This window comes from Palaemon carinicauda, chromosome 2 (assembly GCF_036898095.1).
Source record: "Palaemon carinicauda isolate YSFRI2023 chromosome 2, ASM3689809v2, whole genome shotgun sequence".
Taxonomy (NCBI): Eukaryota; Metazoa; Arthropoda; class Malacostraca; order Decapoda; family Palaemonidae; genus Palaemon; species Palaemon carinicauda.
Window position 1 is genome coordinate 186,534,369 of NC_090726.1, and position 23,982 is coordinate 186,558,350.

Consider the following 23,982-nt stretch of genomic DNA (forward strand, 5'->3'; position numbering starts at 1 on the left):
AAATAAAGAATAGAGAAACAATTTAAAGAAAGTACTTACTTTAGCCTTTTCCATTAGAGATGTCTTGACACTGAATGGTAACTGTAACCCTGCCAAAGTGAATATATGTTCTAGTTCCTTAACGTATCCCTGAAAGAAAATTAATAAAAAATAAACACTGGATCATTAGATTAATGTGTCAACTTGGTTACCACCCCCCAATTAATCTAACAAAATTTGGGAAAATATAAACTAGGATAAGATTTTCATAAAAAAGCAGTTAGTCCACTTAATGTAATTCTAAAGCATACCTGCACTTAGTCATTTAATTTTTCTAAAAATTACAACTCAAATCCATCACTAATCCACCATCAAATATTTTACTTCTCCTAAGTACGATTTTTAGGGTCAATGTGTTGTGTGGTTTCCAAGGAATTTCCAGTAAAAGGCTAGAACAGGGAATCAAATATGACATAAAATACCAAAGAAATATTGTCTTCCCTACTCTAAGGACAGTGTTTCAACATTCAAAGCATGGACTCAGTATGTATAGGGGAAACCCTAAAATTCAGGCCCTACTGAACTGAGCACAGCACCTACAATTTTAAAATCCTCTGGTTATCGATGACACATCATCAATGAGAGCCATCACTATTACTAGATACAATGCTACTTGCGCTGTAAGACATCCATGGTTCAGCTCCCATTAAGTGAGAAATTTTCGTTAAATGTTAGGGGGCACAATTCAGCCTCATAAAAACAATGTTATTTTGGGGGGTTTTCAAATTCCTATTACTTTTTTATTCTTTACCTAATTTTTTGTTTGAAAATCATTTGAAAGAGAATCTTAATACTACAAGTTGTACATTGGAAATTTTCTTAGCACTTTTGTCTTTTCCTAAGTATATGTATAGAAGTATATCTTTAAGGTGACTATTTTTAAATTTTTATTTTTTCCAATAGTGAAAGTACTGATTGCAGAAAATGAAATTCCCTATCTTTTCATGTTTAAATGACAAATATTGGTCAATACAAAAAAGTACCTGGAGAGCGTGAGTAGTAGGTGTCGGTGGGGTAGTCCAACTGTATTCTCTAGGGCCTGTCACGGCTCTCCCCTTTGATGAAGGGATTATCTAAATGGAAGACAGCCTGTGAATAGTGGTTTTCACACGCCCTTGTTAAATACACGACACCCACAAGGTGATCGCGCGAGGGTTGTAACCTCTGCATTCCATGCTTTTATCTTTCTCTAGTATATTTGGAAGATTTATATTAGAAAAGTGTAAAGAAGGACCCTTTTCACCGGGCGTCACAGGTCTCTCCCCAGAAATAGATTTTTCCTTCGTCAAAATCCCTTTTTGTATAGATTGATTTAATACTTTAGTATGTACTGTATAATCATGGGCCTTAAGTGGTAATTTGCCTCACCACTGGGGATCATAATCATCATATATCAGGGCAGTGGTGATAATCTTCCCTAAAATTAAAAAATATACAGTATATACAGTGAACCCTCGTTTATCGCGGTAGATAGGTTCCAGACCCGGCCGCAATAGGTGAAAATCCGCGAAGTAGTGACACCATATTTACCTATTTATTTAACATGTATATTCAGACTTTTAAAACCTTCCTTGTACGTAGTACTGTTAACAAACTACCCTTTAATGTACAGAACACTTAATGCATGTACTACAGTACCCTAAACTAAAACAGGCACAAATATTAAAGGCGATTTTATATCATGCGTTTCCTAAACAAGCCAAATAGCACGATAAAAAATGGCAACCAATGTTTTGTTTACGTTTATCTCTGATCATAATGAAGAAACAAATGCATTTACACATCTGTGTATAGGTTAGCTTTTGCATCGATTATATTGATTATTCAGTACAGTATGTTGATTTGGTTATTACTAATGTTTTACTTAATTTTTCTTAGGACTTCCAAATGAAATGTTTTTCTTTATGACGCCGCCTGAAACGACGGCGTCATAAAGTACGCTCAGTAAACAAACTAAGGAATTTAACGCGCATGATGAAAGTGATAAATAATGATATTACAGTAAAAGCTTTTATAAAATATGTTATTACAAATATTATTTACCGTATCTATATAAAATCATACATACGTAGCAAAGCAGGAAAACAATCTACGAGAGAGAGAGAGAGAGAGAGAGAGAGAGAGAGAGAGAGAGAGAGAGAGAGAGAGAGAGAGAGAGAGAGAGATTGTTTTACATACGTAAATGTAAATTTTAAACAAAAAAAAATAGCCCCATTTCATATAAAATAGATTACAAATATTTTACTTTATCATATTACAGTAGTCTGTATAATACTGTAAAGTTTAGTACAGTATGTTGTTGTTATAGTCGTGGCGATGAAATTCTCACGAAACAAAAACACGTCATTTGATTACAACAGCTGATTCATTCTCTCTCAATCTCTCTCTCTCTCTCTCTCTCTCTCTCTCTCTCTCTCTCTCTCTCTCTCTCTCTCTCTCTCTCTCTCTCTTCGTGTTATACAATACTTACATTTAGATGAAGAAACTAAAATTAGTTTTCTTAGTGTCAATTAAATACGAAACGAAAAAATTAGGCCGAGTCTACATCCATTTCAATCATAGCTAAAAATACGGCATCCGATTTCATCAGCAAACCACTATTTTTTGGGAAATATCATTTTATTCTAGAAAATTGCCACTCTTTAAATAGTTAATTGCACATTAAGAAAGCGTGTACTTTTGTTTTTAAATTTCGGGTGTGTTTTAAAAATCGAGTATTGTTGACTTCTTTTTGTTTTACTTTTGGCTGTGATTAGATCAGCTGTCATCTAGCTGCCGCTCTTGAGTGTGTACGAATACACTAACAAAGTATCGTTTATACCATTTTTTAACTTATTCAAACCGTCTACAGTATACAGTTGGTATTACATAAGCACCAATGTGTTATAACCTATCAAATTTTTTTGTTTATTACATTTAAACCCCCCTCTATCTCTCTCTCTCTCTCTCTCTCTCTCTCTCTCTCTCTCTCTCTCTCTCTACCTCTCTCTCTCTCTCTCTACCTATCTCTCTCTCTCTCTCTCTCTCTCTCTCTCTCTCTCTCTCTCTCTCTCTCTCTCTCTCTCTCTCTCTCTCCCTCTACCTCTCTCTCTCTCTGTGGGCTACTTTTCACTACCTCCCATTCCTTACCTCTCTCTATCTCTCTAACAAATGATATCTTTGTTGCTCCTCAAAGTTTCATTTATATTGAAAATCGATCATGATTCAATTTTCCTTACTTTCTCCAATCTCGCACCATCGGTCACATCGCGGTATTTTCGATATTTCCGGAAAATCCGCGATATATGTATATACATGGGTTATGAAAAAAATCCGCGAAGTGGTGAATCCGCGATGGTCGAACCGCGAAGTAGCGAGGGTTCACTGTATGCTACATCTACCAAATGTACATGCATCAGCAAGACATGGCTAGCATAATATTTTCTCATTGGTGTATTTTTCTGGGCAAACATTTAGTTATTGTCTCTGATATTTTATGTATCTTTCAATATATATATAAGAGCAAACAATAAAATACTGTACGACAAACATACGTTAAGGGAGATGTGCTAAAAACTGATAATCTATTCTTTGGGGAGCTATAGAAAATGGTCAAATTATTGTATATGGGATACTAATATAAATAGCTTTCCCAGAAATTTTTTAATAAAAAGTAAATAAATAGGTACTAAGCTCAGATACTGCTTATGTACGGGACCAGACGTGCTTGCATAAATTTATAAAATGGACATATTAACAATAACACAATTTACAGATGTCCTCCTCGCCAAAAGCGCAATAATCTGAATTTCCAAAATTCCAAGCAGAGGTTGTGAGTTACACCTTCAAGTTAACTAACAGGAATCAATTTATGATTAGTTATTCACTATCTTATGTAATAGTGTTAACTTAATGAGATATCAACGCTAAAAGTTGCCTTCCATACTGTGTTTTGATTAGATTTGCTAATGACTCGTTCTGTGTAAGTAGCCTTCACTCTATGGCTTCTTGACAGCCTGGAGGTTCTTTAGATTTTGTATCTTATCACCACATATTCAAGTTTTATAATCTTATTCCCTTTTCATTGTTAACCCTTTTACCCCCAAAGGACGTACTGGTACGTTTCACAAAAGCCATCCCTTTACCCCCATGGACGTACCAGTACGTCCTTGCAAAAAAATGCTATAAAAATTTTTTTTTCATATTTTTTATATTTTTTTTTAGAAAATTCAGGCATTTTCCAAGAGAATGAGACCAACCTGACCTCTCTATGACAAAAATTAAGGCTGTTAGAGCAATTTGAAATAAATATACTGCAAAATGTGCTGGGAAAAAAATAACCCCTTGGGGGTTAAGGGTTGGAAATTTCCAAATAGCCTGGGGGTAAAAGGGTTAATAAAAGTTTTTTGAATTTGTTGCTGTAAAATATTTCCCTTACATAGCCTAGTAATTGTCCACACTAGCCAAACACAAATGTTTATTCTACTCAGTTGCAGGTGCATGAGGCCTTTTCACTCCAGTTTCCATGATTAACTTGGGAGTGTCTAAATACAATAACAATCATGAATTATAGGGGAGTTTTGGTCTAGCCTTATTGTTGACACAATATTAAATGTTAGGCTAGAGTAGCCTAGGACTATGAATGCGGTGATAACTGGACTTTCAGGTTTTTGGCCTCAAGGAAAAGCTCCGGTGGGAGCTTTACCATCTGAGACAAGTCTTATGAGTTCAGTGGAAGGGGGAAAGTTGGCAGAGGTGTCTTCTTCTAGTGCCAAACCATTGGCGATCATGTGATAGATGGGCTTTCTGTCCTGAGTCAAATATTTTTTGACATAGCAGTATGATCTTCCAATTAATATCAAATTCAAAACTCTTGCTGCATTTTCTGAATTAGGATGGAGGTTTAAAGATCCACTTAAAGCATGCCCCCCCCCCCCCAGCTAACCCAGAAAGATTATCCTGATATTGTTCAAGTATGCCCTGAACACTCTGGCAAAGGGCACAGTTTGCTTGATGCTTAAGTGGTCGGAATGACAGTGCCAGGCCAAAAAACGGATTTTGAGCGAAGCGAAAAATCTATTTTTGGGTGAGATGGCCATGTCGTCCTGATGGAAGTTCCTATAGGGTAGCTTCCTAGGGTATATTACAACTACGGCGATATTCCCAGAGAATTTACCTTAAGGTACCAGAATTCTAACTCCTGGAGCGAATATCCCTTGTGAAAGGGATATCGCGACATTTCAGAGGACGTATTCTTGACACGCCACATGGCAATCTGCACCCCGAACAGAGATTTCGTATCGCAGGGGGCAATTGGCAAGAAACGAATTCGGGAAAGAAAAAGGGGGAGCCGCTCCCAAGACTCCCTATCTCCCGTTTTGTAAGCGTGCCTGGCGCCATCTGTATTCCTTGTAGCGTACACGAGGTGCTACAGATACTGTATGTAGGGAGGGGTCCTACAGCCCTTTCTTAGAAAGGCAAGGGCGGGTCCATCAGGACGACATGGCCATCTCACCCAAAAATAGATTTTTCGCTTCGCTCAAAATCCGTTTTCTGGGCTCAATCCCTGTGCCGCCCAGTGAAATGCTCCTTATGCACCATTTCAAAGGAATATAACTGCTAATATTACCAGAGAAAAAATGTATAGGAATGCTAGGTTGAACTAGCTCGCTCACCTAATGGTGTCGGTATAGACTGGGGCGAAATACCAGAGGTCTCGTACCATTTAGACTTCTCCTCTTCGAAATCCCTCAATAGTGAGGTGCAGTTCAACCTCCCCTGCCTCGCAGACCAGTACTACTAACTCAACCCACGCTTGCCCATCACTCCTTTCAAGCACCTGATTCATATAAGTCCAACGTATTTTTTCTCGTGTTTTCCATTGGATTTATCATCAACTTTCTCTCGATGGCCGATTCCCAAGATACCCCATCGAAGTTGGGTACTTTGTCCATGAGTTTTAGCGAGATTGGGCGGTGTAAACTTTGTTTTTATTGTTGAGAAGTGTTTATATATGAGCGGCGTCCCCGTTCTTACTTTCGCCTCTGCCCTTTGTCTCGTTAGTTCGTCCGTCATTAATATTCGTTCGAACCTTTAAGAGTTTTTTTCCTTATATTCATATAGTACACCGACTTTATGCTTTCATATAGCATTTATTTTATGTTATCCTATGATATCGGTGTTAGCGTTTCATCAGGAGTAGGTTATGTTGGTATGCCTGCATTCGTGCATGTTGGTGGGTAGCGTCACCATTGAGATTGTTTCGCTAGTTCTAGGAGCGTTAATATCGACCATCTCACTTATTATTAGTAAAACTTTTTGTTTTATTACGCTCCACCTAGTTTTACATTTGGTTCGAGTGGGACTCTCGCGTATTTTGTTGTTTTTACTGTTCGAGCTACCGCTTCAGTAACTAGGTTGGTACCCCTGCTTTCCATCTCCTGATGGCGTCATGCTCCTCCCTTACCACTCGCCCGAGTCCCTCTCTCGCCATATTTTTTCTGCATGCCTAACCTTACTTACGTGATTTTGCTTTTAATTCATTAATTATTTTTATGTATTTGTGCATTGATATTATATTTATTGCTTTACTCCGTTATGATCATATTTTTTGGGATTTTCATGTCATGTTGAGGGGATCTCCAGTTGGAAGCCCTGTCTACCACTACGCACTGGCGATTCCCCGGTACCATTACCCCCCCCCCCACAGGTTGGGGAGGCTATTCCATCCCCCCCCCTTCAGTGTACACCCTTCCTCTCACTCGATGGTTGTTGGTTGTGACATGCGGGTCGGGTGTGCTTGTTCCTCAGTCTTCCCTCAGCGTTCCGACATGTTGAGGACTGAGTGTACCAACGGGGTATGACTTAGTCTCATTCATTCATACCGGGCGATTTCGTCTCCCCCCCTCCCGTCGCCCCGATTGGCCATCGGTCGGGGAGGGGGAAGGCCGGGACCACCGGGGACTATCACACGTGATTAGTCGGTTTAACTGCACCTTGGTGTAACCTTGCTTTTAGCTACGGTTGTTAGAATGAGCACTTATATTAGGAGTGTCCCCACCTACGGTACCTCCTGCTATTATCGTCCGTATAGGACTTATCAATATCCCATATCATTATATTATATTCTACATGAATCATTACCTTTGTCCCGGTACCTCCGGTAGGGTAGGGGGGTTCCATTGGCTCCCCCCGCGCTCTCTCGTTGTACCCTCCCGTCATCAGACATCGGAGCCGCCGGGCTCTTAACTACAAGATCGGTTGACACTGACACAGTTTTGATTAATATCCTCCCTCCGGGAGCCCTATTCATTACAGACATTAGTTTCAGATCATAATTGGCGTTCTCTATTTATGTATTTTAAGGATGTATCTTAGTTACTTTAAGTTTACTTTAAGTTACTTTAAGTTTACTTTAAGTTTACTTACCAACCCTGTTCCCCGGCCCCGGGGGCCCCGGAACTAGTTATGATTATATATTCATCACTGTTTTTGGCATCCTTTTTCATACCCGGCTCTGCCGGATTGCTCTTGGAATAGTCTCAGTTCTCTGCATGTTTAGTCTAAGGCTATACATTTATTTTATTAACTGGCAGGTCCCGGACCCTCCGGGACCCCTTATAGAGAAACTAGTAGATGCTCATGGACTATTCCTTTTACAGGTGGTCCGTTGCCGGATGACAGCCTGCGCGGCCGTCCTTCACCAGCCTTGCGGACATGCTGTCTGTCGGTCCCACGCGGACTGTGGGATCCAGATGGACGATATTGTTGTATGGCACCCTGACAACTGCCTTATCTGTTATGACCTTATCTCCACCCTCGCTTCAGATTCGGTGAGCCTCTTTAGTCATTTTTGTATTTACAATCCCTTCACTGGGCGGCATCAATATGATACATACTCATTGACTTCTGTTATGAATCTTCGGGTTCATTCATCATTTTGTCCCTCGGGTTTGCTAACCTTATCCCCGTCCTTTCAGAGTTCCCAGGCGGTTAAAACTTCAGCAAGAGCCACTTTGAAATTGTGGGTAGGCGGCTTCGCCCGTAAAGTAAAGGCCAGGAAGCCCTACGTCCTCTCAGAAGATTATTGTAGTCTTATCTACCCGAACGCAAAATTTTCGGCAGCAGTGCCTAGGCAAGTGGCGGCTCCTATAATTGCCGACATTGCGGAAACCGTAGAACTCAATCTCGTCCAGGATACAGACATCGCTGACGACCCGGACCCCATTGAAGACAATGTTACGGCTCTGAACTTAGACATAGAGCCCATGGTTTTAGACGAACCAGAAACACGTAAGGTGGTAAGTGAGGCAGGTGGGTCTGGCGCTAAGACCTCTCTTCTTAGCCCCTCTTTTTCTTCAACTTCTAATAATTCTTCCTTTCTAGGTTTTGAAGGGAACCGCGAATCCTCCCCGAGATCACTCTCGGTTCCTCCCAAGGTCAAATCTCAGAAGAGACCTTTAGTGAGGACTCGTAAGAATCCTACACTACCTGGATCATCGAAGCCCAAGAAGGCTCCCCTCCCCGGAGTTCCTAGTGGCTCGACTAGCACTGCCCCTATGTCTCAGGACCCGGGAGTGCAGTCATCCCCCTTAATTACCACGACCAACTTCGACCCGGTGGCCCTCACCAATATGATGACGAGGGTCGTTACAGAGCAGATTAGTTCTATACTTTCTGCCGTCACCAGAAGACTAGATACCCTGGAAGGTGGACTGCCTCAACAACAGCAGTTCCTCATCCCGGACGCCTCAAAACTTCCACCCTTCACGAAGAACAACCCGTGGAAAATGGCGCTCCACTGTCCTTTCACGGACGGAATGTTGACCATCGAGGGTTTTGGGACCCGGCCCATTGAAGATTTTGAGTTCTTCCCTCCCGGCCTTCAATTTCCTTTCCCCGGCTTCGCCCGGCTTACGGAAGAGGCTCTTGTCCGGCTAGATAAGGTCCCTAAAGAGACCGTTATCTTTCCGAAGGAACAGGCTCAGTCTGTTTGGGTTAGAACCTTAAATGAATGGGGTTGTACAAACACCATGCTGACCCCCCACAAGAGTACTTACACCATGTTTCTTGTGGACGAACAGACCCCCACTCCTTGCGTCACCAAAATGGTTGAATTAGCCCTTCAGGCAGTGACCGAAGATAAACCTTTGCCACAACTCCGGGAGACAGATCCTACATCTCTGCTGTTCCCATCAGATAATGAATGTTGGCTTAACATTCAATCGACATTCACTTCTGGTAAGCTATCCGCTGACTGTGCATCGACGCAATTCAGTGAACGCCTCCCAAGACTACCTGAAACCTTAATCCGACTCGAGTTCGAGTCTCGGTCTAGGTTTAGCCGGAGCCTCAACGTCTCGACTATGGCAGAGATGTTTTCTCTTACCTATGACGAGGAACACTCCTTTAAAGTTATGACTAAAGCCACCCTGCAATCTTTGTTAGCAGATTGCTACGACTTCTTGGTGGCCAAAAGACGTTGCCGTAGGCATGTCTTATCTGAAGCTACTATCCGCCATGAGCCAAATAAGCTCATTAAAGCCTCTGCTTGGGGTCCGGACCTATTCCCGGAGGACATGGTCAACTCGGTATTGAGCGAAGCTGCCAGAGTGAACCAGAGCCTCAAAGTCCCGTTGGGGTCTCACTCCCAAACGGAAGTTCGAACAATCGAGCATTCACTCCCGGGGCAGAAAGAGGCTACGCCCTTATAGCTCTACTCAATTCCGCCAACCTCTTCAAGTAGTCCAGTCGGCCCCGGTCCTCTCAGGGCATCCAACCCTCTACCTCCAAGTCTCAGCCCCAAGTGAAGTATGTCCTCGTCCCTGAAAGCCAAGTGGGCCTCGAACTCGTTTACCTCTCCTGTTTATAAACCCGGTCTATGAGTCCCGGTTTTCCTCCCAAGGATACCAACGAGGCAGGGGCCCCGGTTCGAGGGGTTCTTTTCAGAACAGAAGCAAAGGGAGATATTTCTCCCGTGGAAAAGGGTCACGTGGTGGCCGAGGCGGTAAAACCTCCAACCTACTGACGGTCTTCAGGTAGGAGGGAGACTTTGTGTTCCGGAGTCGCTGGAGGTTCAGTCCTTGGGCCTTCAAGCATAATCTCCAAGGGCCTGGGGTGGAGTTGGATAGAAGGGCCTCCTCCACCGAACAAATTCCATCAACCCTCGACACCGGACCTACTTCTGTTTACCCAAGATCTTCTTCGCAAGAACGCGATCAAGGGAAACGAAATATCTGAAGTTTCAAGGTCGCTTATTCAGCGTTCCGAAGAAAGACTCCGACAGCCGAAGGGGTCATCCTCGATCTGTCCTCGACTAAACTTGTCCATTCAATGCGACAGGTTTTCACATGCTTACCGTCTCGCAGGTGCGAACCTTGCTTCCCCGTGGGGCCCGTCACCACCTCCATCGATCTTAACCGATGCTTACTATCACGTTCCAATAGCGAGACACTTTCGCCCATTCCTAGGATTCAGACTGGACGACAAGGCTTACACGTTCAAAGTGTTGCCTTTTGGGCTCAACATCGCGCCCAGAATCTTCACGAAACTGACGGAATCGGTCATTCAGGAACTCCGATCCCACGGAATCCAAGTCGTCGCATACCTGGACGATTGGCTAATCTGGTCAGACAACGTCGAGGATTGTCTCAAGGCAACAAACAAGGTGATCCAATATCTTCAGTTTCTGGGATTCCAAATAAACTTCGGAAAGTCTCGTCTGACACCAGAGACCAAATTTCAGTGGCTGGGATTACAGTGGGACCTACGTTCTCACACTCTATGTCTCCCCAGGTCCAAGAGGATAGAGATTGCGAAAAATACCAAACACTTTCTCGGGGAAAAGATAACTTCCAGAAGGAACCAGAAGATTCTAGGGTCCCTACAATTCGCTTCAGTGACAGACCTCCTTCTGAAAGCGGAAACTGAAAGACATCAACCGAGTTTGGCGCTCCAGAGCGAACAACAAACGTCGGGACAAGAAGACACGCCTTCCTCCCATTCTTCGGAAGAGGCTTCTCCCGTGGACAACCGCCAAGAGCCTATCAAAGTCGGTTCCGTTGCAGTACCCCCCTCCAAGGATAGTCATCCACACGGATGCCTCCCTATCAGGTTGGGGAGGCTACTCCCAACACAGGAAGGTTCAGGGCCTTTGGTCCACAATGTTCCAGCAATTTCAACATAAACGTCCTGGAGGCCATGGCTGTCTTACTAACCTTGAAACGTCTTTCCCCGGCCAAGAAACAACATCTGAGGATAGTCCTCGACAACGAAGTCATAGTCCGTTGTCTAAACAGAGGGGGCTCCAAGTCAGGTCCCATCAATCACGTGATGGTGGCAATCTTCTCCCTGGCGGCCTCAAACCAATGGCACCTATCCGCCGTCCATCTGGCTGGAGTTCGGAACGTTGTAGCAGACGCACTCTCCAGGACGGTACCGTTGGAGTCAGAATGGTCACTAGATCGCAAATCCTTTCAATGGATCCTCTCCCAAGTGCCGGATCTCCAGGTAGACCTCTTCGCGACGGAATCCAACCACAAGCTGAAATGTTATGTGGCCCCCAACCTGGACCCTCGGGCTTACGCCACGGATCTTTTCCCACCGGTGAACCTACTGATGAAAGTGCTGGACAAACTTCGAACCTTCAAAGGTCAAGTAGCCCTGGTGGCCCCCAATTGGCCCAAGAGCAATTGGTTTCCTCTTTTACTGGAGCTGAATCTCCACCCTCACCAGATTCCCAACCCGACTTTGACCCAGATAGTACAAACGTGCACTGTGTTCGCTTCCTCAAACATTCAGACCACCCTAACTTTATGGACTTCATGAAGTTTGCGGCACACAAAGGGGCTAACATAGACCCCCAGAATACTTTATTTTTAGAATCTGACAAGAGAGACTCCACTCTTCGTCAATATGACTCAGCGGTCAAAAAACTAGCAAAGTTTTTGAAGGATTCTAGTACTGACTTTATGACACTAAACCTAACGGTAACCTTTTTTAGAACCTTGTTTGAGTCGGGCTTACCAGCTAACACTATTACTACCATCAAGTCTGCCTTGAAGAAGATTTTTCTAATCGGCTTCAATATAGATCTAACAGATTCATTGCTAGCTTCGATCCCAAGAGCCTGTGCCAGACTGAGACCATCTTCTCGTCCTAGCTCGATTTCCTGGTTTCTCAATGATGTTCTTAAACTAGCGTCAGAAACCGTCAACGATTCATGTGAGTATATCCCTCTACTCAGAAAAACTCTCTTTCTCGTGAGTTTAGCATCTGGCGCCAGGATTTCGGAATTAGCTGCCTTATCAAGGGATCCAGGCCACATAGAGTTCCTTCCGTCAGGAGAGGTCCTCCTCTCCCCAGACAAGGTCTTCTTGGCCAAAAATGAAGACCCTCAGAATAGATGGTCCTCCTGGAAAATTATCCCTCTCCTTCAGGATCCTTCCCTATGCCCGGTTACCACTCTAAAGTCCTTTCTATCAAGGACTTCCTATGAGACCTCGGGACCCTTGTTCATCAGGGAGCGGGGAGGGACTATAACTTTGAAAGGGATCAGACAACAGATCTTGTATTTCATTAAACAGGCCAATCCAGAGTCTTTTCCTCACGTCCACGACATTCGGGCGGTAGCGACCTCAATAAATTTTTTCCATCATATGAACTTTACAGATCTCTCTAAATATACCGGATGGAAATCCCCCTCAGTGTTCAAGCGGCACTATCTTAAACAATTAGAGGCCCTTCAACTCGCTACCGTAGCTGCAGGGAGCGTGGTATCCCCCGGACAAATTCCTTCTAACTAATTCCTGAATCCGATATCTTCCACCTTCTTCCTCTTACCTGCCTCACTTACAGTTCCTACCTGAGTTCGGTTTGTTATATCACACCCATGGGTGTTCCTAGTTCGTAACATTGCTATTTTATTATCACTGTTCAATTTATTCTTACCATACGTACTGTATTTCTTTAGTGTTCAAGTTTATATAATTTGTTCCAGTGTTTGACCTTAATTGGTTTTATTTTAAGTTAATGTTCTTTTGTCTTCCCTTCCTGGGATATTATACCTTATCATGCTGATGTTATTAAAGACGACCGTCTTCTACGTTAACTTTTGATTAAACCACTGTTTGTTATGTTGATTTTAATTCGTTCCCGTATAGTTAATGAAGTTTGGGTTCGTTTTCTCTGGTACTATTTCACTGGGCGGCACAGGGATTGAGCCCAGAAAAGGGATTTTGACGAAGGAAAAATCTATTTCTGGGCGAGAGACCTGTGCCGCCCAGTGAACCCACCCTATTTGCTCCCCCCCTGATCAGACCCCAAACTTAAGGGTGCTGTAAGGAGTGATGGGCAAGCGTGGGTTGAGTTAGTAGTACTGGTCTGCGAGGCAGGGGAGGTTGAACTGCACCTCACTATTGAGGGATTTCGAAGAGGAGAAGTCTAAATGGTACGAGACCTCTGGTATTTCGCCCCAGTCTATACCGACACCATTAGGTGAGCGAGCTAGTTCAACCTAGCATTCCTATACATTTTTTCTCTGGTAATATTAGCAGTTATATTCCTTTGAAATGGTGCATAAGGAGCATTTCACTGGGCGGCACAGGTCTCTCGCCCAGAAATAGATTTTTCCTTCGTCAAAATCCCTTTTTTGGGCTCAAGCCATGTCGTCCTGATGGAAGTATACCAGAGCATTACTGTATCTGTGGATTCTCAGAACGTGCCGTACTCCCCGGAGGTAATTTTTCCCGGTCGACTAGACCTAGAGACCTAAGATGTTACCGTTATACATCTTTTCACCTAACTATAAACCATGTTAGAGCTTCCTGCCCCCTACAGGGAAGAGTCCTACTAGACTCTGGAAAAGTCTCGAAGAGTACATATACCTATGTATGAATACCAGGCAAGCTAATATAGTGGTCTCACCCTATATTAAGTAAAGCATAGTTTGTAAAGAACCACTGCGTCAATATGAAATATCGACCAGTTCTCCGCACAATACTTGTATTGGACAAAGGTTTATATCCGCATAGGAGGAAAACCAATGCAACATAGCTTGCATAAAGGAACAATTCTATTAGAATTATCCCAGATAAGGTACATAGAATGAATGCTCAATTATACCAATAAATTGACACAGGTGAAAGACGCAAGGTTCTCAAGACCCAGTTTATTGACAGACAATAAATAGCCAGGTTAACAACAATTATATATATATATATATATAAGAAGAGGATAACCCAAAACATTAAGCATAAGTATGATAGTAAACAGAACTTGTTTATCTGAAAGAAAAACATTAAATGCCACTTTTTAAGATACCGAGGTATCAAAGTCATAAAAGTCTGTATTACAAATCAATCACATTAGCGTTAGAAACGCTCGGCACACATGTCTGCACTTATGCTAGGTTCACCTTTGGAAATGGAACAGTCTATATGGACAACTCAGTGCCCTCATTTAGTTTGTAGTACAGTATGTAACTACACACTCACCCTGGAATTAATCGTCCCAATTAAAACCACTGTTCCTCGCAGAGTTAAACAGTAGGGCTCACGATGCGACCCACTGCTACCACAGATCTCTTTAGTTCCTCTACTTGCTTCGCATAGTGGCGAAAGAACACTCTGGAAGACTTCCAGCCAGTGTATGAACGGAGATGTTCAAAATCCATACAATTAAAGAAATTCATGTGAGTATATCCCTCTACTCAGAAAAACTCTCTTTCTCGTGAGTTTAGCATCTGGCGCCAGGATTTCGGAATTAGCTGCCTTATCAAGGGATCCAGGCCACATAGAGTTCCTTCCGTCAGGAGAGGTCCTCCTCTCCCCAGACAAGGTCTTCTTGGCCAAAAATTAAGACCCTCAGAATAGATGGTCCTCCTGGAAAATTATCCCTCTCCTTCAGGATCCTTCCCTATGCCCGGTTACCACTCTAAAGTCCTTTCTATCAAGGACTTCCTATGAGACCTCGGGACCCTTGTTCATCAGGGAGCGGGGAGGGACTATAACTTTGAAAGGGATCAGACAACAGATCTTGTATTTCATTAAACAGGCCAATCCAGAGTCTTTTCCTCACGTCCACGACATTCGGGCGGTAGCGACCTCAATAAATTTTTTCCATCATATGAACTTTACAGATCTCTCTAAATATACCGGATGGAAATCCCCCTCAGTGTTCAAGCGGCACTATCTTAAACAATTAGAGGCCCTTCAACTCGCTACCGTAGCTGCAGGGAGCGTGGTATCCCCCGGACAAATTCCTTCTAACTAATTCCTGAATCCGATATCTTCCACCTTCTTCCTCTTACCTGCCTCACTTACAGTTCCTACCTGAGTTCGGTTTGTTATATCACACCCATGGGTGTTCCTAGTTCGTAACATTGCTATTTTATTATCACTGTTCAATTTATTCTTACCATACGTACTGTATTTCTTTAGTGTTCAAGTTTATATAATTTGTTCCAGTGTTTGACCTTAATTGGTTTTATTTTAAGTTAATGTTCTTTTGTCTTCCCTTCCTGGGATATTATACCTTATCATGCTGATGTTATTAAAGACGACCGTCTTCTACGTTAACTTTTGATTAAACCACTGTTTGTTATGTTGATTTTAATTCGTTCCCGTATAGTTAATGAAGTTTGGGTTCGTTTTCTCTGGTACTATTTCACTGGGCGGCACAGGGATTGAGCCCAGAAAAGGGATTTTGACGAAGGAAAAATCTATTTCTGGGCGAGAGACCTGTGCCGCCCAGTGAACCCACCCTATTTGCTCCCCCCCTGATCAGACCCCAAACTTAAGGGTGCTGTAAGGAGTGATGGGCAAGCGTGGGTTGAGTTAGTAGTACTGGTCTGCGAGGCAGGGGAGGTTGAACTGCACCTCACTATTGAGGGATTTCGAAGAGGAGAAGTCTAAATGGTACGAGACCTCTGGTATTTCGCCCCAGTCTATACCGACACCATTAGGTGAGCGAGCTAGTTCAACCTAGCATTCCTATACATTTTTTCTCTGGTAATATTAGCAGTTATATTCCTTTGAAATGGTGCATAAGGAGCATTTCACTGGGCGGCACAGGTCTCTCGCCCAGAAATAGATTTTTCCTTCGTCAAAATCCCTTTTTTGGGCTCAAGCCATGTCGTCCTGATGGAAGTATACCAGAGCATTACTGTATCTGTGGATTCTCAGAACGTGCCGTACTCCCCGGAGGTAATTTTTCCCGGTCGACTAGACCTAGAGACCTAAGATGTTACCGTTATACATCTTTTCACCTAACTATAAACCATGTTAGAGCTTCCTGCCCCCTACAGGGAAGAGTCCTACTAGACTCTGGAAAAGTCTCGAAGAGTACATATACCTATGTATGAATACCAGGCAAGCTAATATAGTGGTCTCACCCTATATTAAGTAAAGCATAGTTTGTAAAGAACCACTGCGTCAATATGAAATATCGACCAGTTCTCCGCACAATACTTGTATTGGACAAAGGTTTATATCCGCATAGGAGGAAAACCAATGCAACATAGCTTGCATAAAGGAACAATTCTATTAGAATTATCCCAGATAAGGTACATAGAATGAATGCTCAATTATACCAATAAATTGACACAGGTGAAAGACGCAAGGTTCTCAAGACCCAGTTTATTGACAGACAATAAATAGCCAGGTTAACAACAATTATATATATATATATATATAAGAAGAGGATAACCCAAAACATTAAGCATAAGTATGATAGTAAACAGAACTTGTTTATCTGAAAGAAAAACATTAAATGCCACTTTTTAAGATACCGAGGTATCAAAGTCATAAAAGTCTGTATTACAAATCAATCACATTAGCGTTAGAAACGCTCGGCACACATGTCTGCACTTATGCTAGGTTCACCTTTGGAAATGGAACAGTCTATATGGACAACTCAGTGCCCTCATTTAGTTTGTAGTACAGTATGTAACTACACACTCACCCTGGAATTAATCGTCCCAATTAAAACCACTGTTCCTCGCAGAGTTAAACAGTAGGGCTCACGATGCGACCCACTGCTACCACAGATCTCTTTAGTTCCTCTACTTGCTTCGCATAGTGGCGAAAGAACACTCTGGAAGACTTCCAGCCAGTGTATGAATGGAGATGTTCAAAATCCATACAATTAAAGAAATTCATGTGAGTATATCCCTCTACTCAGAAAAACTCTCTTTCTCGTGAGTTTAGCATCTGGCGCCAGGATTTCGGAATTAGCTGCCTTATCAAGGGATCCAGGCCACATAGAGTTCCTTCCGTCAGGAGAGGTCCTCCTCTCCCCAGACAAGGTCTTCTTGGCCAAAAATGAAGACCCTCAGAATAGATGGTCCTCCTGGAAAATTATCCCTCTCCTTCAGGATCCTTCCCTATGCCCGGTTACCACTCTAAAGTCCTTTCTATCAAGGACTTCCTATGAGACCTCGGGACCCTTGCTCATCAGGGAGCGGGGAGGGACTATAACTTTGAAAGGGATCAGACAACAGATCTTGTATTTCATTAAACAGGCCAATCCAGAGTCTTTTCCTCACGTCCACGACATTCGGGCGGTAGCGACCTCAATAAATTTTTTCCATCATATGAACTTTACAGATCTCTCTAAATATACCAGATGGAAATCCCCCTCAGTGTTCAAGCGGCACTATCTTAAACAATTAGAGGCCCTTCAACTCGCTACCGTAGCTGCAGGGAGCGTGGTATCCCCCGGACAAATTCCTTCTAACTAATTCCTGAATCCGATATCTTCCACCTTCTTCCTCTTACCTGCCTCACTTACAGTTCCTACCTGAGTTCGGTTTGTTATATCACACCCATGGGTGTTCCTAGTTCGTAACATTGCTATTTTATTATCACTGTTCAATTTATTCTTACCATACGTACTGTATTTCTTTAGTGTTCAAGTTTATATAATTTGTTCCAGTGTTTGACCTTAATTGGTTTTATTTTAAGTTAATGTTCTTTTGTCTTCCCTTCCTGGGATATTATACCTTATCATGCTGATGTTATTAAAGACGACCGTCTTCTACGTTAACTTTTGATTAAACCACTGTTTGTTATGTTGATTTTAATTCGTTCCCGTATAGTTAATGAAGTTTGGGTTCGTTTTCTCTGGTACTATTTCACTGGGCGGCACAGGGATTGAGCCCAGAAAAGGGATTTTGACGAAGGAAAAATCTATTTCTGGGCGAGAGACCTGTGCCGCCCAGTGAACCCACCCTATTTGCTCCCCCCCTGATCAGACCCCAAACTTAAGGGTGCTGTAAGGAGTGATGGGCAAGCGTGGGTTGAGTTAGTAGTACTGGTCTGCGAGGCAGGGGAGGTTGAACTGCACCTCACTATTGAGGGATTTCGAAGAGGAGAAGTCTAAATGGTACGAGACCTCTGGTATTTCGCCCCAGTCTATACCGACACCATTAGGTGAGCGAGCTAGTTCAACCTAGCATTCCTATACATTTTTTCTCTGGTAATATTAGCAGTTATATTCCTTTGAAATGGTGCATAAGGAGCATTTCACTGGGCGGCACAGGTCTCTCGCCCAGAAATAGATTTTTCCTTCGTCAAAATCCCTTTTTTGGGCTCAAGCCATGTCGTCCTGATGGAAGTATACCAGAGCATTACTGTATCTGTGGATTCTCAGAACGTGCCGTACTCCCCGGAGGTAATTTTTCCCGGTCGACTAGACCTAGAGACCTAAGATGTTACCGTTATACATCTTTTCACCTAACTATAAACCATGTTAGAGCTTCCTGCCCCCTACAGGGAAGAGTCCTACTAGACTCTGGAAAAGTCTCGAAGAGTACATATACCTATGTATGAATACCAGGCAAGCTAATATAGTGGTCTCACCCTATATTAAGTAAAGCATAGTTTGTAAAGAACCACTGCGTCAATATGAAATATCGACCAGTTCTCCGCACAATACTTGTATTGGACAAAGGTTTATATCCGCATAGGAGGAAAACCAATGCAACATAGCTTGCATAAAGGAACAATTCTATTAGAATTATCCCAGATAAGGTACATAGAATGAATGCTCAATTATACCAATAAATTGACACAGGTGAAAGACGCAAGGTTCTCAAGACCCAGTTTATTGACAGACAATAAATAGCCAGGTTAACAACAATTATATATATATATATATAAGAAGAGGATAACCCAAAACATTAAGCATAAGTATGATAGTAAACAGAACTTGTTTATCTGAAAGAAAAACATTAAATGCCACTTTTTAAGATACCGAGGTATCAAAGTCATAAAAGTCTGTATTACAAATCAATCACATTAGCGTTAGAAACGCTCGGCACACATGTCTGCACTTATGCTAGGTTCACCTTTGGAAATGGAACAGTCTATATGGACAACTCAGTGCCCTCATTTAGTTTGTAGTACAGTATGTAACTACACACTCACCCTGGAATTAATCGTCCCAATTAAAACCACTGTTCCTCGCAGAGTTAAACAGTAGGGCTCACGATGCGACCCACTGCTACCACAGATCTCTTTAGTTCCTCTACTTGCTTCGCATAGTGGCGAAAGAACACTCTGGAAGACTTCCAGCCAGTGTATGAACGGAGATGTTCAAAATCCATACAATTAAAGAAATTTAAGGATGAGGCAACTTTCCTCGGATCGTGACCTGCGGGTGTACTGTCAGGATCCGCTCTGCGAATAAAATATGTGATTTTCGCTCTGAGTTGATTCAGAGATAAATTTGAGCCTGATGTTTCTCCCCTGAATAGTTGACCACCCTTGAAGTCTGAAGTTTTATGAAGTCCAATTCACCTAATCAGCCATAAGTTTGGACATCGCTGTCACAGAGACTAGCTGCCGCAGTGGTGGTCTGAGCTCTTTATGCGTTGATTACAAATAATTTTGGATAAATTTAACAATATATCAGTTTTCCTATAAGCCTACTACAGGTACGGGGCTGTTTTAGGAAATACTGCGTGATTTTATTAGCAAATAAAAATGTTATGAAATAAATTGTTATAAGTAGTGTGTTTTTAGGTCAATAGGATACGTAGTTTTGTTTTTTATTACTATACTAGTGTTATCAATATTATCATTATCATTATTGTAATTATCTTCATCATCACAAAATACGGCAAAATATCTTTTTATTACTAAAATAAAGGTACAACTAGAGGGGCACTCAGAAGAGTGCAGACCTCCGCCGAGGGCAGCTTAATTCTCAACCTTCTGGACTGATTTTAGAAGTTTTGCTCGTCCGTTATCTTGACCTTCCAAAATTGAATCATTTCCAGCTATTTACACAGGTTTAAAATCCCTGCAAGTTTCATTAACTTTACGATTAAAATTTTGACGATGTGGTTAATTACAGGAATTTGATCTTTTGCTTGACCTTGGACTAGACCTTGACCTTGACCTTCACTTTTATTAATTGGCGCTGATTTTCATACACTCAAATATGAACCAAGTTTGAAGTCTCTGTGACAACGATGTCCAAACTTATGGCTGATTATGTGAATTACACATTTTGCTTGACCGTGACCTTGGACTTTGACATTGGCCTTCCAAAATCTAATAAATTCCAGCCTTTTACATAAAAGTTAATCCCTGCAAGTATCATTACTCTAGGATTAAAATTGTGACCAGAAAGCTGTTCACAAACAAACACACAAACAGGGGGTAATAAAGGGATTTTGACGAAGGAAAAATCTATTTCTGGGGAGAGACCTGTGGCGCCCGGTGAAAAGAGTCCTTCTAATATACCTTTTCTGAAAAAACCTTCCAATTATACCAGAGAAAGATAAAAGCATGGAATGCTGAGGTTACAACCCTCGCGCGAGCACCTTTTGGGTGTCGTGTATAAAGCAAAGGCGCGTGAAATCCACTATTCACAGGTTGTCTTCCATTTAGTTAATTCCTTCGTCAAAGGGATGGGCCGATACAAAGGCCCTAGCCAACCTACCAGAGCCACGCCACCCACGCCCCGACGCGAGCGCCATCTGAACAACATCCTTCTTTTTGGACTGCGACATTGTGGGAAATTATTTTCAATACTAAACAACATAGTTTAATACAGTACACTTAAATTCATATACTGTACATACAGTACAGTGGTACTCCAGCATTCGTCCACTTTGAAATAAGTTCAATTTGGTATATGGTACAGTACTGTAAGTCTTGTTTGGATTAAAAAAAAAGTCTTGTTATACATTCATTTTTTGGAATACAACTACCATGCTAAAACTCGTAAATGTTCAAAGGAGTCATTAGGCTGTGTTACCAGTTTTATGGTTTTTTAATGCTTGAAACAAACTCACAAGTATCAGCAAGCCTGTAGCCTGCATAACCAAACCCCTTATAACTCATGGTTTTTCAATTGGTTTTCTAGTTTTTTAACTTTCAAGTGAATTAATCAACCCCTAAGAAAGTTACTGAGAAAAGCAAAGAAACAGATTAAATAGTTGAGAACACTTTGAATGTAAAAAGAAAAAAAAATACATAATTGAAAAGTATGAGGGCGGCATATGTGAAGTTTGCCCAAAGTTTTATTGGATGGAGACTCTCCATCCAAAAAATAAAATTTTCTCCTCTCGTCCTTCACTATCATCCTCATTGGCATTCAACTCGTCTTAGGAAGGTAAAGTGAGGTTACATTTTAAATTATTTCATCTAACTTCTTTATCAAAGCACTTTGATTCTAATTATTTTTAATTATTTCATAAAACTCTATCAATATGCAATATGCCATAAAAAGTATCATCTTTTTATAAGAATGGATTATTCCTTTTGTTTACTTCTTCTAGGAAAAATGTGTTTGGTATAAGCCCAAGGTTTGGAACCAGTTAAGGATGTATGGTATACTAAGATATGAGAGAGAGAGAGAGAGAGAGAGAGAGAGAGAGAGAGAGAGAGAGAGAGAGAGAGAGAGAGAGAGAGAGAGAGAGAGAGAGAGAGAAATATTGCTATCATTAAGTTGTAAAATACTGTACCATGCTATTAAAGCAAATTACAGTGCTGTAGTGTATTATTTGCATACATTTAAAATACAATTACTTTAAGTAAGGGTATAGTGTATTTAAAAGCACTTTTTCTTTGTCTTCAGCTTTTACCTATTTCTATATAGATCAGTTTCTTATAAGCCTTTTTAGACACCTGGTCTCAGAGGGGACAACATCCCTTGAGTAGAGATTGCATTGAAACCTATGACAAAGGTAGATTTGACAATACCCCTTGAGAAAATAGGTTTAAAATTTAACAAGATATATAAAGTAATACATAGTTTCTTTGAAAAATGATTACGTTCAAAACTTTTTGGGGAAAAAGTAGATTTGAAAACATCCCTTGAAATTTTTTTTTACAAACATGGTTCCCAGCTCTTCTCATAACATGACCAAAACAACTGCAGTATTCTTTGCTGAACCTTCTTTGATAAACTTATTTCTGATCCTACCTCTTTTTGACTCCCCAAATTCATATTGGCATCCACATTTCTGCCTCCTTCCAATTTTAGTTTGTGGGTCTTCTTTATCATCCATGTCTCACTTCCATATACCATGGCTGGTCTAACAACACTTTTATAGAAAGTTCCCTTAATCTCCAGCCTAACCCCCTGGGCACATGACACTTCTGATGATTTTCTCCAATTCTTTCTACCAAGCAAACTGTTTTGTGGTTAATTTCCGAGTCTTGTTTCTATCGTTTGTCATATATGATTCTAATTATTCAAATTATCTAGCCATCTAGATGTCATTAAAGCCCACCCTATACCCAATCTTCATTCTTGTAGTTCACCTTTAGGCCTTTATATTCAAGGGTCTGTCTCTAATTTTCTAGCTTTAACTCAACTTCTCTAGCTAAGTCTACCAAAACAATGAGATCATCAAACCGTACAGTCCAAGGGACCTCTTCTCTGACATCTGACATTTTGAATTCCATCACAAAGTCTAAGAAGTATTTACAAATAGTACAAGCAAAAAAAAAAATTAATATCCATAACATTTTGGGTTTCCTATTATATCAAATTATTTCCTTATCAGCGAGAACGGCTAAGACTTACTACTCTCGGAAAATTGGGGCAGAATTTAGTAGAGGAAGGAAAAGCAGTATTGCCAGCACGAAACTCTTTCCTCCTTTTAAAAATTCCACAAGTTAAAGCTTTATTTTTCCATACAGTACTTCAAATTAATATTTCCTTTCATCACAAAACACAACACCTGACTAATTTTCCTGGCTTTGCACCGAGAGTTAAATAGCACAGCAAGTCTAGAAGCCATGAAGTGTACTGTATGGTGCAGTAAGGTAGCAAAATTCTATTTCTTCCCCCGGATCAATGTTCTCACTGACACTAGTAATATAAGATGCAGAGAATCACTGAGATGCATTGCAGGTAGTGCAGGTATCTTGATGCTAGGCTGATGGGATGACTCAACAAGGCTATAAATATGAGCGCATGAGTAGCCAATGCCTGAGCTGGCTGAATATTCAACAACCAGGTGCATTAATATCATACGACTTTGAATTTTTTCCAAGCAGTTGTTGCCACAGAATTTTCACATATTTCTAAAAATGGTAATTATTTGATTGGTAACATGTAAATGAAGCCATGGAAGGCAAATTTGCAGATAAGGAGGGTAGACTGTAATGTGCAAATAAGTGAATACTAATGACAATCCTAGGTAAAGCTTAGGGTATTTTATTCAACACAGTGCGTGATAAACAAACAAAAAATTACCTGGTGCTCTTCTTTCTTCTGAAGTCTGTTAAGGAAACATTTCATAGCAAATAAAATGGAACTACAGTATATGGAATGGGTTTGTTATTTAGTAACTTATGACTACACATACCTTTTCAGTAAGGTCACCGTTGCGTTTATCTGTTAAAGCTTCATTCCACTGTAGTTGAAGTGATTGGTCAAGTCTTGGATAAACAACCATAGCATTTTCTCCACATACTTCTGGAGTTTCAAACTCAGCAAGATACC

The 23,982-nt window shown here is 41.5% G+C and overlaps 1 protein-coding gene across 3 annotated transcripts in view; it reads right to left on the reverse strand.

The window, feature by feature from the left end:
* Positions 1–23,982, reverse strand: part of LOC137622456 (N-acetylglucosamine-1-phosphotransferase subunit gamma-like) — a 94,809-nt gene that overhangs the window by 15,089 nt on the left and 55,738 nt on the right. For all 3 annotated transcript variants that reach the window (XM_068353069.1, XM_068353076.1, XM_068353062.1), the window contains exons 6-7: positions 23,846–23,981; positions 40–129 (exon numbers count right to left, since the gene is read on the reverse strand). In XM_068353069.1, coding sequence (XP_068209170.1) covers positions 40–129; positions 23,846–23,981 — 226 coding nt within the window. The remainder of the gene's footprint in view (positions 1–39; positions 130–23,845; position 23,982) is intronic.